The sequence below is a fragment of the Heloderma suspectum genome, chromosome 2 (genome assembly GCF_057233095.1).
Source record: "Heloderma suspectum isolate Gila_16-S chromosome 2, 16-S_ref, whole genome shotgun sequence".
In the NCBI taxonomy this organism is placed as follows: domain Eukaryota; kingdom Metazoa; phylum Chordata; class Lepidosauria; order Squamata; family Helodermatidae; genus Heloderma; species Heloderma suspectum.
The window spans coordinates 223265723-223285578 of NC_139459.1; the positions used below are offsets into that span (position 1 = coordinate 223265723).

The window sequence follows — 19856 nt, forward strand, 5'->3', positions numbered from 1 at the left end:
TCCCGCCCTCTGCTGCCGCCTTCGTCTCCTCTTCTGCATCTGCCCCCGCCGCCACTTTCCCGGAGACGTCCCCAGTCCCAGATTTCCTGCACCCCTCTCGCACGCGAGGATCGCGCCGCCCCTCAGCCTCTCCGTGCTCACCCCGGACTTCTTTCTCCCTGGCCAATGAATGATGGGTCTGTGTGTGTCTCTCTCTCCATCCATCTCTCCCCCCTCCCCGCTCCCCCGGCTTCCTGGCTTCCCTCTTCGACCATTATTACTGGCATCCTCGGGCACATCGTGCCCCCCTCTTGAGCCCTGCAATCCGTCCCGTGCCTCCTCCCCCACCTCCAATCAAGTCCTCCGTTCTGCCGTCCAGACTGTGCCTCTTGTGCTCAATCTGCGTTCCCTCGGAGTATCTCCCATTATTTCCTCGTGTGCCCTTGCTCTTTGGCTTCTTTCCCATTGATCTCTTCCCACCCTTCCCCTGAAATGCCTTTGTTGTCTTTGCTTTAATACTCGGGTCTTTGCCACTGCCCCTGCCTTTTTACTGCTTGTCCACATTTTATTAACCTAGACTCAGTGTATTGACGTGAGCGCCTTTTGATCTGCCTCGGAATTATTCTTTTCATTCTGTCCTGCCCCCCCCCCCCGCACTTTTGTCTTGCTGCCCACTAAGCTGTTTTTCCGTTTGCGTATTTTCCTTGTTCTGCAGTTAGGCAGTTGTTCCCTAGTTGAAAACTCTGAGCCCCCCCCCCCCCCCCACACACACAATAGGGCAGATGGATAGTGGCATAATTTTCCGGGCAGGTTTTTGCTTTGCTTATTGATTATGTCCTGTCACTCCCAAGCCCTTTTCTCCTTTCAAGTTGGGGGAAGTCTGACTTCCCATTCACCCTGGCTTTGGGGCTTCAGTTGGTGGAAAGGGCTGTGTTATACAGAAAATTGTTGAATTGCCTAAAGGAATGCAGTCTGCACCATGTGGCGGTTCTGAGAGTCTGGCAGAAGAATGTGGACTAAATGGATCTCAAAGTTAGTCACTCTAATAATAATAATAATAATAATAATAGATTAGCTTCTGCTTTGGACTGCGTTTTAGGCTCCAAAATGGTAAAGGAGAGCAAAGAAAACAGTTCCTTTTTGAAGTAAATCTTGATTTGGACCGAGGTGAGAGTTGTTCTGCTTAAATGCCTCAGAAAAGATTCTTGACTGTATGGCTAGATGTTCCTTTTCATGTAGATGTTGTCTTTTTAGCCACCTAAAAATAATTGTTTGGCTTGCTGACAAATAGATCACTGTGTTTTTGTGTTGGAGGGAGTTGAATTTTCTCCAGCATTCTTTCCTCTTCACTGGTTACAGAGCTCTTGTTATGTAAAAAACAAAATCCCTGGAAGAGACTGTTAACTTTCATTGGCATTCCAAGGCTAATTTATAGAGGCAGCTATTTTGTTTGTTTGAGAGATGGGTTTTTTTCTGCAGCTGTAGAAACTGGTCCTGATTATCTGCCTTTCAAATAGATGTTAAAAGGCTGTTCCATGTTAGCTGTGTACACAAGATTGGTGCATGCTTTGAGGGGGACAAAGAATCATAGAATAGTAGGATTGGAAGGGGCCTACAAGACCATCTAGTCCAACCCCTGCTCAATGCAGGAATCCAAGTCAGAGCATCCCCGACAGATGGCTGTCCAGCCTCGTCTTGAATGCCTCCAGTGTGGGAGAGCCCACTACCTCCCTAGGGAATTGGTTCCATTGTCGTATTGCTCTGACAGTCAGGAAGTTTGTCCTGATGTTCAGCCGGAATCTGGCTTTCTATAATTTGAGCCCATTATTCCGTGTCCTGCATTCTGGGATGATCGAGAAGAGATGCTCTCTGTGACAACCTTTCAAGTATTTGAAGAGAACTATCATATCTCCCCTCAGACTTCTCTTCTCAAGGCTAAACATGCCCAGTTCTTTCAGTCTCTCCTCATAGGGCTTGATTTCCAGTCCCCTGATCATCTTTGTTGCCCTCCTCTGAACCCTCTCCAGCTTGTCTGCATCCTTCTTAAAGTGTGGTGCCCAGAACTGGACACAGTACTCCAGATGAGGCCTAACCAGTGCTGAGTAGAGGGGAACTAGTACTTCCCGGGATTTGGAAGCTATGCTTCTATTTGTTGTTGTTCAGTCGTTCAGTCGTGTCCGACTCTTCGTGACCCCATGGACCATAGCACGCCAGGCCTTCCTGTCCTGCGCTCTCTCCCGGAGCGTGCTCAAGTTCGTATTCATTGCATCCATGATGCTATCTAGCCATCTCATCCTCTGCCGTCCCCTTCTCCTTTTGCCTTCAGTCTTTCCCAGCATCAGGGTCTTTTCCAGGGAGTTTTCTCTTCGCATTAGGTGGCCAAAATATTTGAGCTTCAGCTTCATTATCTGTCCTTCCAATGAGCAGTCAGGGTTGATTTCCTTTAGGATGGACTGATTTGACCTCCTTGCAGTCCAGGGGACTCGTAAGAGTCTTCTCCAGCACCACAGTTCGAAAGCTGTGGTGCTGGAGAAGACTCTTCTTCAATTCTTCGGCGCTCAGCCTTCCTTATAGTCCAGCTCTCACAGCCATACATTACTACTGGGAAAACCATAGCTTTGATTAGACGGACCTTTGTCGGCAAGGTGATGTCTCTGCTTCTTACTATGCTGTCTAGGTTTGCCATAGCTTTCCTCCCAAGGAGCAAGCGTCTTTTAATTTCTTGGCTACAGTCACCGTCTGCGGTGATCTTGGAGCCCAAGAAAGTAAAATCTGTCACTGCTTCCATTTCTTCCCCTTCTATATGCCAGGAAGTGATAGGGCCAGATGACATGATCTTAGTTTTTTTAATGTTGAGTTTCAAACCAGCTTTTGCACTCTCCTCTTTCACCCTCAACAAGAGGCTCTTGAGATCCTCTTCGCTTTCTGCCATTAGGGTGGTATCGTCTGCATATCGGAGGTTGTTGATAATTCTCCCAGCAATCTTAATTCCGACCTCTGATTCATCCAACCCGGCATTTCTCATGATGTACTCTGCATATAAGTTAAATAAGCAGGGTGACAATATGCAGCCTTTCCCAATTTTGAACCAATCGGTTGTTCCATCTCTGGTTCTTACTGTTGCTTCTTGACCCTCGTACAGGTTTCTCAGGAGACAGGTAAGGTGGTCTGGTACTCCCATCACTTTAAGAATTTGCCACAGTTTGTTGTGATCCACACAATCAAAGGCTTTAGTGTAGTCAATGAAGCAGAAATAATGTAGCCCAAAATAGCATTGGCCTTTTTTGCATTGTTGGCTCATATTCAGTTTGTGATTTACAACAATTCCAAGATCCTTCTTGCTTGTGGTATTGTTTAGCCAAGTATCCCCCTTCTTGTAACTGTGCATTTGATTTCTTTTTCCTAGGTGCAGAACGTGGCATTTATCCCTATTAAGTGTCAGTTTGTTGTTTTCTGCCCAGCGCTCCAGCCTATCAAGATCACTTTGAATTTTGTTTCTGTCTTCCAAAGTATTAGCTATCCTGCCCAATTTTGTGTCATCTGCAAATTTGATCAGCATTCCCTGCACCTCCTCCTCCAAGTCATTAATAAAAAATGTTGAAGAGCACTGGGCCCAGGATTGAGCCCTGCGGTACCCTGCTCATTACCTCTCCCCAGTTTGAGAAGGTCCCATTGATAAGCACTCTTTGAGTCCGATTCTGTAGCCTACTGTGGATCCACCGGATCGTTGTTTCGTCTAGCCCACTTTGAGCTAGTTTGCTAATCAGGATGCCATGGGGCACTTTGTCAAAAGCTTTGCTGAAGTCGAGGTATATTATGTCCACAGCATTCCCACAGTCCACAAGGGAGGTTACCTAATCAAAAAATGAGATCAGATTTGTCTGGCAGGATTTGTTCTTGACAAATCCATGTTGGCTTCGAGTAATCACTGCATTGTTTTCAAAGTGCTTACAGATGGATTGCTTTATAAACTGCTCCAGAATTTTCCCAGGGATTGATGTCAGACTGACTGGTCTGTAGTTCCCAGGTTCCTCCTTTTTACCCTTTTTGAAGATAGGGACAACATTATCCCTCCAGTCATCTGACAGTTCACCCGTCCTCCATGATTTCTCAAAAATAATAGACAGTGGTTCTCAGCGTTCTTCTGCCAGTTCCTTTATTACTCTAGGATGCCGTTCATCTGGCCCTGGAGATTTGAATGCATTCAAAGTAATTAGGTGTTCCTTGACCATATGCCTATCGATCTCAAGCTTCAATCCTGCTCCTTCAGCCTGTACTTCGCCTTTGCCAGGGGGTCATAGACCCTCTTTTGGGAGAAGACTGAGCCAAAGTAAGAATTGAGCACTTCTGCCTTTTCTTTGTTATTTTGCCATCCTTATTTAATAGCTGAACCACCATTTCTTGCCTCTGTCTTTTACTATGCACGTAGCTGAAGAAAGCTTTTTTGTTGCTTTTAGCATCCCTTGCTAACCTCAGCTCGTTCTCAGCTTTAGCTTTCCTCATGCCATCCCTGCAATTCTGTGCTACCTGCCTGTACTCTTCCTTTGTTGCTTGGCCTTCCTTCCACTTCCTGTATGTGTACTTTTTTGTTTTCAGGTCATCTCTAAGCTTTTTGTGAAGCTACATTGGCTTCTTCTGTTGTCTTCCACCTTTTTTTCTTGTTGGAATGGTTTGTAATTGTGCCTTGAGAATTTTCTATTTAAAAACTCCCACCAATCTTTGACTCTTTTTCTCATTAGAGTCGTTTGCTCTGGGACCTTACTTATCATTGTTCTGAGTTTATTAAAATCAGCTTTACTAAAATCCAGGGTACACATTTGGTTACGCTCAGGTTTGATTCCTTTAGAACCAAGAACTCCAGTATAACATGGTCACTTTCTCCCAGAGTTCCTGTAACTGCTACTTTACCCACTAAGTCATCTTTGTTGGTTAGGATCAAGTCAAGGATAGCTGATGCTCTTGTTCCTTCCTCTACTTTCTGTAGGAGGAAGTGATCTACCACAGGTCAGGAATTTCCTGGAGGGGCCATGTTTTACAGAATTTGTCTCCCAACAAATATCGGGGAAATTGAAGTCCCCCATTACTACTATATCATGCTTCCTTGAAAAATTGGCTATTTGCTTTTCAAAAGTTTCATCCTCGTCTTCTCCTTGATTGGGTGGCTGGTAGTAGACTCCGACCACCATGTTCCATTTATTCTTTGCTCCATTTATTTTAACCCAGATGCTCTCTATGGGGCTACCAAGCTCATCCTGTATTTCTGTTCAGAGATATGTATTTTTAACATATAGTGCACAACCGCACCTCCCTTTCTGTTCCTCCTGTTCTTTTTGAACAAGTTATATCCTTCAGTTGTTGTATTCCAGTCATGAGAGTCATCCCACCAAGTCTCAGTTATACCTGTCAAGTCATAATTTCCCTCCTGTATTAAGAGTTCAAGTTCATTCTGTTTGTTTCCCATACTCTGGGCATTAGTATATAGACATCGAAGACCACGTGCTTCATGGTCTGGCTTGCTTCCTGTGTCTTGAGTGTGTTTACCTCTTTTGGGAGTTCCACACTACAGGCAGGAATGTTCAATTCCATAAATCCTTTAGGGTGTCCTGATGGCAGTTAATTATCTCTAGTCTTCAGAACATTTTCTGTGCTGATCCAGGAAAATTGCATTAACCAAACACAAAACAAGATGTATAGCTAGAATCCATTATATTTGCTTTCTTTGTTGTGCTTATAAAGTTGAATATCTATTTGTGTTTGGGGTAACTTTATACTTGTATATTTAAATGGTTGTTATCAACCCTGAGCTAAGTAATTTGCCCATGTTGCATTCAGAGGCCAAAAAGATCCGGGTTCTAGTTCCCACTTGGCCATGGAAGCTCACTGGGTGACTTTCGGCCAGTCACAGACTCTCAGCCCAACCTACCTCACAGGGTTGTTGTGAGGATAAAATGGAGAGGAGGAGGATCATGTAAGCTGCCTTGGGTTACTTGCAAGAGGAAAAAAGGCAGGATATAAATGCAATAAACAAACAAAATTTTAAATAGGCTACTTTTTCATTTGGAGAATAGTGACTTGGCAAAAGGTTGCCTTAGATATTAATGGCTGACTTACCTAGGATTTGAATAAAAATCGTATCCTGGATGTACTTAATGTCTTCAAACTCTCTGGGACTTAAAGTCCTAATTTATAAATAAGAACATTGTTCAGTGCTGTTTTAATAAAGCCTGAAAGTCAGTGTAGAGTAAGAATATTCCCTCAGTAAAATATTATTCCTAGTTTTCCCATTTTATTTAACACCTATCTTGTCCCATTTTTGAAAAAAATCTACCTGCTATATTTATCAGTTAAAGCTGATGAATCTGTGGATATATTGACACTATATAGCTTTATTAGGAAAGCATACCGGCTCTTTTGTGGGTAGTCACCCCTCCACTCTAAAGAAGAAACTAGAGGAGCTTGCTTAACAGATGTTTAGCATGATTTCTTGGTCTGGGAACCTCCTTGAGTGCTGGACGCTAGTTTTCTTTGCATATATGACATCTATTCTCCTGTGGGACAACTCACCTGGTAACGTACCCCATTTGGGCCATCTGTTCATCCTACTGTATGTTAATACAGCGCTCTGAGTCTTGGGAAACATAGGCCATTTTCAGATTATCAAAATTGCGGGTTATTAAGCCGAGATATGCATGAGCTATCTGCATGGAGCTGCCTCACTCTTCCCACCATGTGAGTGGCAAAAACAAGACAGGAAGCTACAATTCACAATATGGTTAATGGCTTCCAAACAAGCTAGAATATGAAATGATGGTTTAAAGCTGGCTTCCATATCCTGGCTTGTTTGGAAGCCATTTAGGGCGCAATCCTATGATGATAGTGAGCAGCCTCCGAACTTGGAGGCTGCTAAGTATCCAGTGCAGGGCAGGAGGATAGCAGAGGTTCTGCACTCCCACTCCCTGCATTTCTGCTAGACGGGTGACCTTGCCTGTCCAGCAGCGACACTTTGGAGGGGGAGGGAAGGAAGCTGGGGTGGGGCATAGGAAACAGTGTACTGCAGCCGCCCCGTTCTCCTTTCCTTCCTGCCCCTGCGAACTTCCCCCTTTCCCCATCGTTGCGCTCCATTTTCTGAGCGTGGAGAGGTAGCTGGCTTCGAGTGGGTGAGGGTGGGGAGTGCGGTTTTCTGGCTCCCACATCAGAGCCCTATCTGCGACCTTGTAGCCAGGAAACCAAACAATCCTATGGCCCCCCAGACACTGTCTAGGGGTCATAGGATTGCTCTCCCCACCATAGTTCCTAGTTCAGATGTAATAGGAAGGTATCGTTAACTGCGGCAGATTGGCGTGCTCACTAGTGTATGACAAAAAGAACAGAGTGGCTGTGTGCAGGTGCCTGAAGCTCATGCATATTGTGGTTTATTAAGCCCAGATTTCATCATCCAAACATGACCATAATTTGCCTTTGTACTTGCCAAGTAACATAACTTGTACAATTGAGGTGGATGTCCTTTTTTTGCCATTCAGCATTCTGGTTAAGTAGAACTTCTTAAAATATTTGGTAGCTCCAAAAATCCAGCTGTCATAATTTGAAGGAACTGGAATATGCAAGTGAAATGGAGGCCTAGTTGTCTATTGGGTCTTTCAAATGCCTTCACTTGTGCATTTAAGTCCATCTATACAACCATGAGGACTACAACTTTCAAATGTCTTGGCTGAAATTAAAGCACATTTGTAGTTCAGATATTGCCTTGAAAGTTCTGCTGCTGGTGATGTGTTGGTTGCCTATTCCTAATCTATACCAGTATCTATGCAGCCTATGCTGCTGTTCAGTGTTCTTCTGAATGTGAAGTTGAACCAGAAGTGTGTTGCTTAAAATAGGAGGTTGAATATATGTAATGGGTGTATGTTCCCATAGTTTTAAGCACATTTAAAATATAGTAACTTCTGGCTAAATACAGTTCTTCAAACTCCATAAAGATAGTGAACCTTGCTGATACATTTAGGCATATAATGGGGAAAATATATTTAAAAAGCTCTTGCCGAAGAAATATTCTGATAGTGGCACTACCAGTATGATCCTGAATTCTTTTCAAAATCTTCTTGCGTGTGTTATTGGGCTGTAGAATTCTGGTGATGGGAAGTGACTTGCAAAGTATCCATGGTTACTGTTTCAATTGTAATATGTATGTATTGATACCGTTTCAACCACATCTTGTTTTTTTTCCAGATCTGTATAGTACTAATCACTTGCAACCATGGTGCAGAAATACCAATCCCCTGTGAGGGTGTATAAACACCCCTTTGAGTTAATTATGGCTGTAAGTATCAGTTTTCTAATATATTCTTAAATTGTATTGGCTGTATTACGCAACAGCTTGGTTGGGGAACTTCGTGAAGGTTAACAAATCTGAATGGTGTGGTGTATCCTTTCTCTGAAGAGGATGTTATCAAAGGCCGTTTTTAGTTACAAATAATTCATGCTGAACTGTTTACATCTGCTCCAGGACATGATGGCTGTTTCAATACGTGATCTGGAACAAATATATGAAGGCATTTGGAATAATATGCTCTGTATTCTTGCTGTCTGATAATCCAGATCAGTGAGGCAATTCATGGGTTCAGTTCAGACATCACACTAAACCATGGTTAAGGAAGCTTAACTATGGCTGGGCATGATATCTGAATTGACAAACTTTACTTATGGCTATTGCTCTGCCACTAGAGGCCATTGCACCTAGATACTGGAGTGCTGTGCAGATGAAAAACAAAAGCAAAGAGGAAGCTTTAAAATAATGGGTTTCTGTACTTTTGAAAGATCGTACTATTGTTGGGGTCTAAACTCTCATTAGACATACCATGGCATGGTATGATGTCTGAATTGAGCCATTGTGGAGCACCGGGTTCTGAGATTGCAGTGTTGCACACAACATGTCTTGGTGTGGTCTAAGATAAGCAACACGTGTGGGGAGGAGGGAAGAGAGTTACGTATTCCTTGCATAGAAATTTGTGCTCCTAAGCCGAGCGATAATACCAACAGACATGTTGTAGGAGGCACAGCAAGTCTGAAGGCGTTGGCAGTGGCCTTTTAGGCAAATAGTCAGGACGTGCTGTGCAAAAGAGTTTCTTTTAACTGTGGTGCCAAGATATATTTGAAATACTGATAAAAGGATAATTGAGCTTGGCATTGTTATAGCTGTGGCTTAGAAAGTAATCGACACACAAGTACAGGAACAGAAAAAAAACGCTCTACATTAAGGCAGTATTACATGATGGCATATTAATGTGTAGATTTAATTGGATCTTCCTCTACCCAATAATGATAGCATTTCTATGCACACCTCTTATTTGGGGTAGTGTTGAGATCTTCCAAAACAAATGATTTGCCTTATAAAACTGAACAACTTTATTGAAGATGGTATGATAATTCTTGTGAACAAGGATGAAAAAGGAGGTAGAGAAATGGTTTTGATTAAGTGAAAAAAATCTTCAGAAAGGCAAGGGGCAAAGAGCACTGAAGGAAGATTTTAGCCATTCCTCTTATGTTGGTTGTTGTTGTAGTTGTTCAGTCGTGTCCGACTCTTCGTGACCCCATGGACCATAGTACTCCCGGCCTTCCTGTCTAGCGCTCTCTCCCGGAGCATGCTCAAGTCCATATTCATTGCATCAGTGATGCTATCTAGCCATCCCATCCTCTGCCGCCCCCTTAGCCTTTTGCCTTCAGTCTTTCCCAGCATCAGGGTCTTTTCCAGGGAGTTTTCTCTTCGCATTAGGTGGCCAAAATATTTGAGCTTCAGCTTCAGTATCTGTCCTTCCAATGAGCAGTCAGGGTTGATTTCCTTTAGTATGGACTGGTTTGACCTCCTTGCAGTCCAGGGGACTCGTAAGAGTCTTCTCCAGCACCACAGTTCGAAAGCATCGATTCTTCGGTGCTCAGCCTTCCTTATAGTCCAGCTCTCACAGCCATATGTTACTACTGGGTAGGAAGGTGCTTATGTGAATGAACATAGTAGAAGCCACCAAGACTTGACAAAAAACCAAGGTTCTACAAATGCAGTTTTTCTCAAGAAACCTGACCACTTAAGAGCCTTAAATTGTGCTGATGAGCGTAAGAGAGCTGTGCTTAATAAAATTCTCTTGATTTGAGGGGTGGGGAGGGAGGAGTGTGAGATGGTACTTTATTTTGGCCAAGCTCACAGTTGTTATACTTCTATTTTTGTTAAAGGATGTTGGCAGAAATCATGTCAGCTTCATTGTCTGATTCTGAACATTCTTAATTTATTTTGAGATCTTATGTGTCCTGCTAGCATTTTTTGAGGCTTTCACTTGATTTTTGGAATTCTTGCACAAGCACAAAGTTGGAAATGAATATTTGAATAGACTTTATTCCTGCATGTGAGTGTGACAGTAATGGATTTGGAAACTTTGTTTTTATCAAAATTGTGTTACATGTGAGTACTTACGTAGGCCTTGATCCTCTCCTGAAGAGAATTTTCAGACAATCATGACATTTAATGTCCTCTACCATAAACACTCAGCTTCTTCGGTCCATTGTTCATTGCTTGATGGGTACCACCTCTGAAGTGCTTGAAAACAATTGGCTTGTATGAGGATGCATAAAATGCCACTTAACAGGGGAAAGCTGTAGTGAATAATGTTACATTGGAACTAGGCTTTTAAAGTTGTGCCACCTGAAAATATAGCTCTCTTGCCCTACTTAGAATGACATCTAGCCATGATATTACTAATCCATTTTTGTTGGCATGAGTCATGGGTGGGTATATGCTTGCATTGTTTTGAAAACACATACATGCTTGAATTTACTCTCATAGGTGCTCCAGTTCCGGAGTGCAAATTAGTAAGGGGTTTTGTAGTAATGGGTGTCTTCAGTTACCCTTGCCTGGTTAATGCATGTTCCAGTCATGAAAAAGAACCAGAGGGAAGGTGATATTGAACTTAGTGCAAGCACTAGTGTGAGATGTGAATGTTGAACCAGTTGGAGACAGTGACCACACTGCTATCAAATGTAATTTATATATAAATGGGAAAATTGCCAAAGAAGTCCAACATGATCACATTTGTCTTCAAAAGAGGAGACTTTTTAAAAATAAGGGTTTTTGTAAAAAGGAAGTTGAAATGGGAATGTCAAGAAGGTCATATCTCTCCAGAACATTTGTGTGTGTGTGTATTCAAAACTGCAATTCTAGAAGCTCAGCAAGAATGTGTACCACAAGTTACAACAGGTACACCAAGATCAAGAGGTCACCAGTATGGTTCTCGAGTGCTGTCAAGGAAACTTTTGGAGAAAACAAGGCTTCCTTCAGAAGGTGAAGTTTGGCCCAAATGAGAACAAAAAGGAACACAAACTTATAGAAAAGAAATGCAAGCAACCAATAAGGCATGCATTTTGTTGTCTGTGCCCAAAATGAAGTACTATATTTCCCCACTTAGACTACCACATGCAAACTGATTCTTCCATTGAATGCATGCCATGTACTGTATTTTCTTTACTTAAGTTAGACATCTCAAGCTATAGCAGGAAAAGGGAGTGCATTTTTCCTAGTGGTTCTTTGTTTGAAGTGGGAGGCATGAGGAGGCTGCCGAGTGCCGAGTAGGACTGTCCTGTGTTCCCATTTGCACTCCTACTTCCTCCCCACTAGGAGGTATTGGAGGTATGGTGGGATGCAAATTGGCATACGTTCCATTCCTCTCCTGTCTCCAGTTTGAAAATAGCTGATCGGAGATAATTCTTGATTTGTAGGATGCAGGGGAAAGTGCAGTTGGGAACAGGTTTAAGAGTACATGCTGTCTATTTTTTCTGTAGCCTTTCCAAACAGTGTTCATCCAATAAAAAGTGCATGGCTGCTGTTGCTTGCATTATTCTTCCTGCTTGTTTTATATAAGGCCTCAAAGTTTCACTTCAAGAAACAATTTCCTAGGATCTTGAATGACAAGGTCTCCCTCTTCAATTGAAGTCCTGTTCAAAAGTCACTGCTGGGTAAAGAGTAACATGGGGAAAGGTTTTGAGTAATCTAACTACGTTTGATATATGGGAATATGTCTGGAAGACTGGATATAAGGTTTCATTATGCATATGAACATTACTATAAGGTAATGACTAGATGGCATTTGACCTCAGAAAGGCTTCATAAGGTAAATGGGAATTTGGATAACAAATGTTGGAAATGCAGACTGAATCATATGTGGTGGCTGTGTGATAAAGGAGTATTGGTTATCAATAAGGAAACAACTGATTTGTGCATAATTGGAATATGTTTAATGTCATAATAAGCATACACTTCAGGAGATTACCAAATTTTTATTTGTCATGTTGTAACAAGATTATAAATTGATTATATTATAGCACACATGTTAGATATTGTATTTTATTAAAATAGACTAAAGTATTATATATATATTTTTTTTTAAAGTAGTCACTGATGAGAGTTTTAACCTGGTAAGAGGTTTAGGCGTGTGCATGCTACATCCCCTCACCGTGGGGAGAAAGTAATGTCTGATCTGGGCTATACCACAAACAAAAATATAATAAAACTTTAATATAAATGCCAATATCTCTTTCAAATTGAAACCAATAAATTAGCGGTCACAAATACCCAACAATACATCAAATACATAGACTGTAAAAATTCACAATATTGATATCCCAAACACATTTCAGCCTATCTGGTCCTCTTCAGTGGGAGAAAATACACAGATCAGCAATCATTACAGCCTTTACTAAAATAAGATGAATACCATACTTGAATCCCTACATGGAACCTGAAAAACAAAATATACAAGCTTAAATATACGGGAGATAATGTGCCATACCATAATAATCAAACAAATATATCTACCCTGATTGGTCTGTGACTAATAAATCATTCATTCAGTGTATCTACCAATAAAAGAATCAATTGTGCCAGTAGTTTTCTACATACAGAAACTGTATTTTCTCCCACTGAAGACCAGATAGGTTGAAACATGTTTGGCATATCAGTATTGTGAGTATGTATGGCCTGTATATTTGATGTATTATTGAGTATTTGTAACTGCTGATTTATTGGTTTCAATCTGAGTGAGGTATTGGCATTTACATTTTGTTACATTTTAGTGTGTGTGTGTGTGTGTGTGTATAGTTCTCTTTTAACAATTTGAGGAAACAGGCTGTTTATGTAAGGGGAAGAGCACAGGGTGACCACGCACTTCAGAGGAAAACGTGAGAAGAATTCAAGAGAGTTTTCAGCGTAGCCTGCGCAAGTCCACTCGTCGTGCCAGCCGAGAACTTGCGATCTCTCATACAACTGTCTGGCATGTGTTAAGGTGACGTTTAATCATGAGGCCATACCGGTTGCAAGTTCTCAGCTGGCACGACGAGTGGACCTGCGCAGGCTACGCTGAAAACTCTTGAATTCTTCTCACATTTTCCTCTGAAGTGCATGGTCACCCGGTGCTCTTCCCCTTTCATAAACAGCCTGTTTCCTCAAATTGTCAGTACCAACGACGAATGCTCTTTGGCATTGGCAGATCAATGCCAAAACGCCGTTGAAACGCACGCTGCAGATTCGGTCTTGCTGAACTGCAGAACACAAAACGCCTTGTGTTGCAGGGTCGCCATCTTGCGAATGACTGAGGCTAGGGGCTGTTTGTGCGCTGAGAGAGGCATTTAGCGGTAATCATTTGAAACTCCATGCCCCACCTTTTCAAGTGGTAAGAGTTTCATTCATGGGCAGTTCGTGGTTGCAGAGATATAGCGATTTCAAATCGGGTCCATCTTTTTGAAACACCCTGTATATAAGGTTGGATTCAGATCCTTCATTCAGTCAGTGGAATAATACTGCTTGGGGAATGGGATTATCATGTCCTCTACTGCTGCAGCTGCCCCACCCCCATGCCCTCCAGATCTGCTCCTGAGGGTTGGGGGGAAGTTCCATTCCACAAGTTGTGTCCTGCTGGCAGAACGAAGGATCTGGCTCCAATCCATGGTGATTCAGTTATAGATGTTAAAACACTAAAGCAACATTGCCCATGCCTTGGGAATTTGCATCTAAAGTTGGGCATGAAATGAGACTTGAGGATAGGGAAGGGAAACCTTTGAGGAAGGATCTAAAAATTAAGAGGTGAAACTGTGTTGGGAATTTATTTGCACTGTTACCTTCAGTAAAGCAAAATTCTCTTCATTGAAATTGGACTTCAGGACAAGCAGTGCATGTACCTTTAAATGGTTTCCTAGATTCATGCTCCACAACACTAATTATATTGACTCTTTTCTCCAGTACTGTGAAGTGTGGTCTGAACAGAAACCAGTAGAGCAGGATTGATCTAGGTTTTAATCATTTGTTTTCTACTGAAAACGGATGGAAGCTTTTCTTGTCAAGAGGTGGTGCTGAAAAGATACTGTGTTGGGATAAGCCAGCATTTTTTTTTTTTACAAAGGAGCAAGGCTTTACTTGACTGATATGGGCTATTTAAAAATGGCTTCAGTTCTGTTAACGTCTGTTGTCTCTTTATAATATTGCTGGCTAGTGATCATTATTTTTGGCTTTTATAAGACTGTTGTAACTGTAATAGCTGACACTTCTTAGTGTAGTATGCCTATATTTGCAGTTGCGCTGATGGCATGATCTGGGGAGGAGGGACTACTGTGTTACCTTAATTTGGTGTAGTTAAGCTGGGATATAAAGAACCACACAGCTAGTTACCTGTGAATTGCCACCAGCTGTTGCCATCTTAAAAGATGACAACTCTGCTTCTCAAGCTAGAAATACAGTATCTGTTTGCATTTTTAAAACTAATAGGAATTCTGAAGCTTATATATATGGGTTCTGGTGTGGCAAAAGTTATAACTAAACATTTGCATTGAAATCAGGCAGCTTTAAACAAGCTACAGAATCCTGAGTTTGATTTTCAAAGCAAACTTAAATTGTGTTTCACTGGATGCACATTTATCAAGGAAGGGATTAGAGGCAAGATAGACGGAAAAGTTTAATGGACCTTCTGTTGGCAAGTTTTCCCCATATGTTTTTACTTGACCCAAACTGAGGTTGTGCATCGTCTGGGTTCGCTTATCAGCAAACTGGCATGGTTGGCAGGTATACTTAATTGATGAGTTTTCAGCCCATGCAAAAATGAGCCTTTCTGAGGCAGGAAAATAACTTGAAATTCTACCAAATAAAAAAACTTGGCAGTGTTCGTATAACTCTGGGGCTAAGCTGACAAGGGAAAAATGAAGTGATAAAGGTTGCATGAGCCCTATAATCTATTTAAATCCTTATAGAAAAGCAAAAGGTTTGTGGAATTAGTAATTGCTTCATTGCCTAACCATTATGTTGGGGCTGACCTCTCTGCCATATTGTACTGACTTGGATTGGTGGCTGGAGTGGGTTAGCATTCTGTATACTGGTTCAGTCAAGTCTATGTATCTATACACACGCACATGCACACCATTCCCTAGGCCAGGCATTGTGATACCAGCAGACATGAATGTGCCCCCAGACACCTCTGCTGGTGCCCACCAAGGTGCCTTACCCATCCACTTTTTAAATATTAACACACTTTCTTACCAGCAGCTGGGATTGCTGTGAAATTGGTTACTGTTGGTTCTGAAAACTAGGTTCAAAGAAGCGGTTTAGTGTGTTGGGGCTCAGACCCCACCTATGGCTTGTACTCTTTTGGGCAGGTTACTTGTCCTTTGCCATGCTTCCCATGACAGCCATTTTGTGGTGGGGCCCAGGACAGTTTCTTAAATTGCCAAATGCGTCCACAGCCCCCAAAGATTGCCTACCCCTGCCCTGCATTGAGCTGCTTTGGGCCCTGTTGGAGGGAATATGAGTTTTATAAACCTTTAAAATAGCACTGACCCAAGAATAGTACCTTTCTCTGGTATAACTGTCCATACCTGTAAGAAGATTGCCTCATACTTTGAGAACTTCTGGGCTAAAGGCCTTCCCAGACTATAATTTTTCATGCAATAAATTCACACTGGTACCTCATTTATTGAAGACAATCCAGATGTCTACCTTTAAGGTAAAGTTTCTTGTGTGGGGACACTGCATTTTCCAAGCACTCAAAACAGCACTGTTTTGTTAAGGGAAATATGATTCTCCATCCAGTTAGCAAAATGTTAAATCTCCCATTGAATTCAGTATAATTTTATTAATATACAGGGACCTTTTTCACTGAAACAGCAGTTTTAATGTAATGCAGGAGTGTTAATTCCACATTTAGTTGTTTTTTCATCTGAAAGTGGCGTGATAGACTGTGGTCTCCTTTGAATGTAGCACAGAACTTTGGTTAAGCAGTACGTGCATGAGCCTTGGGCCTGTGTGATCATGAGGAGGAGACCAGAAGCTTTCACTTCCATTTAGTTAACTGCAGTCTCGTGTTGCATCTGAACCCTAAACTGTAGTTTAAATTTAACTATGTGTTATTTAAGCAAGACAGTTTCACCCTTTGGAAGTTGGCTGACTTCGGTGAACCACAGTTAAAACTAGCCATTATGTGTCCAGGTTTGGACAGAATGCTAAACTGCAGTTGGTTAAAAATGGAATCAAAAGCTTCCAACCTCCTCATAGCTACACAGGAGGAGGAGGAAGGAGTGTGTGAGCCAGAGACTTACTTATATAATGCTAAACTATAGTTTTTAGCGTTATATCTGAATGAGGCCTGTCTGTTCTTTGAGTGAAGACAGATTCCAAATATAAATGGAAGTGAAATGTCTGCAGCCATGTTTAGAAATCAGTGGGAACTTTACTAAAGTGACAGTTAATTGCTAGGAAAGAGTAACTGCCTGAGTGTTTGCCATGCAGAGATGGCCCTGTGTGTAACTGGAGATTTCCACAGCTTGCCATCTTCTGTGTTTAGCTGAACCGCAACTGAAAATTAGTTCCCTGGGATTACTATCCAATTCTCTTTTCAAAGCGGTTTACACTAAGAGTGATAAACCAAAGCCAGTTCTGCCAAACTTCAGAACTGAAGAATAGTGCACACTTTTTAAAGGTGGTGATGCTACTTTGCTATAGTATTTTAATATGGGGGGAGGGGCATGCAAACAGTGAGGTCAGAGGGAACTTTTAATTTCCCTTTGACCTTGCTGTTTACAATTCCCACTACTACCATGTGTGTGTATATACTTGGGCATTGCAATATTTACCTTCATGTAACTGGTGCTTTAGCATGGAATTGAGAGAACGCTGTTACTCAGATAATGAAACTGGCCTCTGTGATTGGAAGAACCCCAGTGTGTGTGTGTGTGTGTGTGTGTGTCTGTGGGGTTTTTTAAATTGCCTCCTTGTTATGCCTTATTTCTGGGCACTCTATCTTTATTTAACTTGCTTAAATGTCAGATAATGTTCTCTGGGCCACATACCACAAAGAAGTACTAAGGGGTTATCTTCAGGTAAGTATTTGCATGAAAATAAGTTCCTTTAGAGAACTTAGGGGAACACCAGCCTAAAATCCTGCATTTAAAACGGGGCTTTCTGCTTCCGTTTTAAATGCAGGATCACAACTGATTCCCTTTACACGCGCTTCCCATAGTGTTATGTTGCCGTGAAGAGGCATTACACACGCTCCAGGTTCAGCGATACTTGCTCCTGGGTTCCTGCTCCTTTCCCCTCCCTTGCACGTTACTGGTGGATGGGGAATGACATACGGACAGCACCCCCACTGATCTCCCCGAGCCCCGCCTCCCTCTTCCATGCTTTTGGCCAGTCCCTGCCGCTCAGCCCCTCAGCTGCTCCTCCGCTCTGCCCCCTCCCGCCACCATGAGCTGCTGCTCTGCCGCTCCACAGGCTAAAAATGGCGAGTAGCCAAAATGGCTCAGGCGCAGGAAGGCTGAACGCCCATCAGACCTTCGTCACCACCTTCGACATCATGACCACACCCCCAACAACCACACTCAGCGCTTCATTCACACTAGGGGAGAAATACACGGGGAGGACATGGCGCTCCATTTGCGCATATCTGGAAAAGTACCCAATTTTTTCTGTTTGAGGAAAACATGGGATAGGTGGGAGGAAATAGTGGAATAATGACTGGACAACAACAACATCCTGTAATGGCCCCGCACAATTCAGTGAGTGAGCAACCATGAATGCGCAATAAACTTGAGGTGTAGAGATCCCCTGAGTAAAATACAGGCATTTCTGTTCCTCTGTTAACACTTGAAGAAATGATGGTGGAGAACTAGGTTATATCCTGAACTACTAGGAATTATGGGAGAGGCTGATAATTGCATTTATGGATGAAGGGTTTATGAGCTTTATTTATTTATTAAATTTATTAATTGCCCATCTGGCCAGTCACCCAGCCACTCTGGGCGATGTACAAAGTATATAATAGGACAATTTAAAACAATAAAATTCTACAGTAGAAACACCATATTTCTAAAAATACCCTAACCCACTCCAAATGCCTGCCTCAACAACCACTTTTTTAATGCGCGGCAGAAGCTCATTAAAGAGGGGGCATGGCGGAGTTCCCTAGGGAGGGAGTTCCACAGAGTTGAGGCCACCACAGAGAAGGCCCTCTCCCTCGTCCCCACCAGTCTAGCTGTCCTGGCTGATGGGACAGAGAGAAGGCCATCCAAGGCTGATCTTTGAGCCATGTTGTGAAAGTTTCTGCAACTGAAAAGTATAAACACTTTCAAAGGTGTGATTTGTGTTGATACTCTTTCCTATCCCCATTTCAAGCTATTAAAAAAACTGAGAAAATATAGCACAAGGAAAAAATTGAGGTGGTTGTGGGCACCTGAATTAAAATCCAGAAGTTTCAAGCATATAGGCAGATTTCTGAGAGTCCAGTTGTGTGCTGCTGCTATGCAACTACTTTCAAGCTGCCATAACATAATGGTCTTTCTGAATATGGCTTGTGATTTCAATGCAGCAGGAGGCAAAGATGTTATCATGCTCTTGATAAAATAATACTGTACTATGCATACACCCGACATGATTACAATGGGTATGTTTATTGTCTTTGTAGCCTTGTGCATCCCACAAGACTGTGGGAACAAGTGTCATGGAATTTAGACATGTTTGGGACACAATAGGAGAGTAAACAATGAGTTTCCTGATGGAGTTGCTTACTTTTCCAGAATGTATTGTATTTCTCCTTTTGATGGAAACTTATGAACGACATCAACCTTGGGTTTCATTCAAGAACCTGAGTGGCTCTGCCAGTATGTCTTTCTCCCTCACTCCCGAAGATTGTTTTTGAATCTGTGTATGAAAAAAAAAAAGAGAGAGAGAGGAAGAGAGAGAGATGCTATAACACACCTAAACTTAGATCGCCAAGTTCATAGTACTATCTGTGTGCTGCTGTGGTGGTATTCCATCTTCTGCAAACTGTAGATAACTGCTGTCATACTGAACAGTGTTTAATGGGAGTGGATTCTTTGAACTTGTTAGTTAATACTTCCTGTTTTTTGGGTTGGGTTCCCAAAGGCAGCAGGTTGGCGGGGGGGTGGGGAGAGAGAAGGAAATGTCAGTGTAGGGTTTTTAAGCAAAGCCGGGTGCAGTAGGAGAGCAGATGGCCAAAAGAGAATCTCAACAGTTATACTTTTCTGTCCAGCCTTAGTTTATTTTTGTATAAGGAGATGATGCTCTCAGCACTGCACATGAATTGCCACAAGTGCCTTAAGTCTTCAGTGCCTTAAGTAGGTAGCAAGAATTTAGCAAGAATCATCTAAGAAGATAATTTAAAACAATAGTTTTCTTTATAAGTCATAATGTAGCCTTGGAGCATATACAGTCAGGGCCACAAATATTGGAACAAGGATAATTGTTTTGGCAGTTGGCCTCTGTAAACCGCCACATTGAAGTTGAAAGGAAACACACCCAGATGGGAGAGAAGTCAGGACTTTCAGCTGTAATTCAAGGGGTTTGA

General features: G+C 42.2%; 1 protein-coding gene across 4 annotated transcripts in view; it reads left to right on the forward strand.

The window, feature by feature from the left end:
- Nucleotides 1–19856, forward strand: part of SEC14L1 (SEC14 like lipid binding 1) — a 104728-nt gene that overhangs the window by 41207 nt on the left and 43665 nt on the right. For all 4 annotated transcript variants that reach the window (XM_084838228.1, XM_084838230.1, XM_084838227.1 and 1 more), the window contains one exon: nt 8203–8293. In XM_084838228.1, the coding sequence (XP_084694354.1) occupies nt 8231–8293 (63 nt within the window). In that variant the 5' untranslated portion in view covers nt 8203–8230. The remainder of the gene's footprint in view (nt 1–8202; nt 8294–19856) is intronic.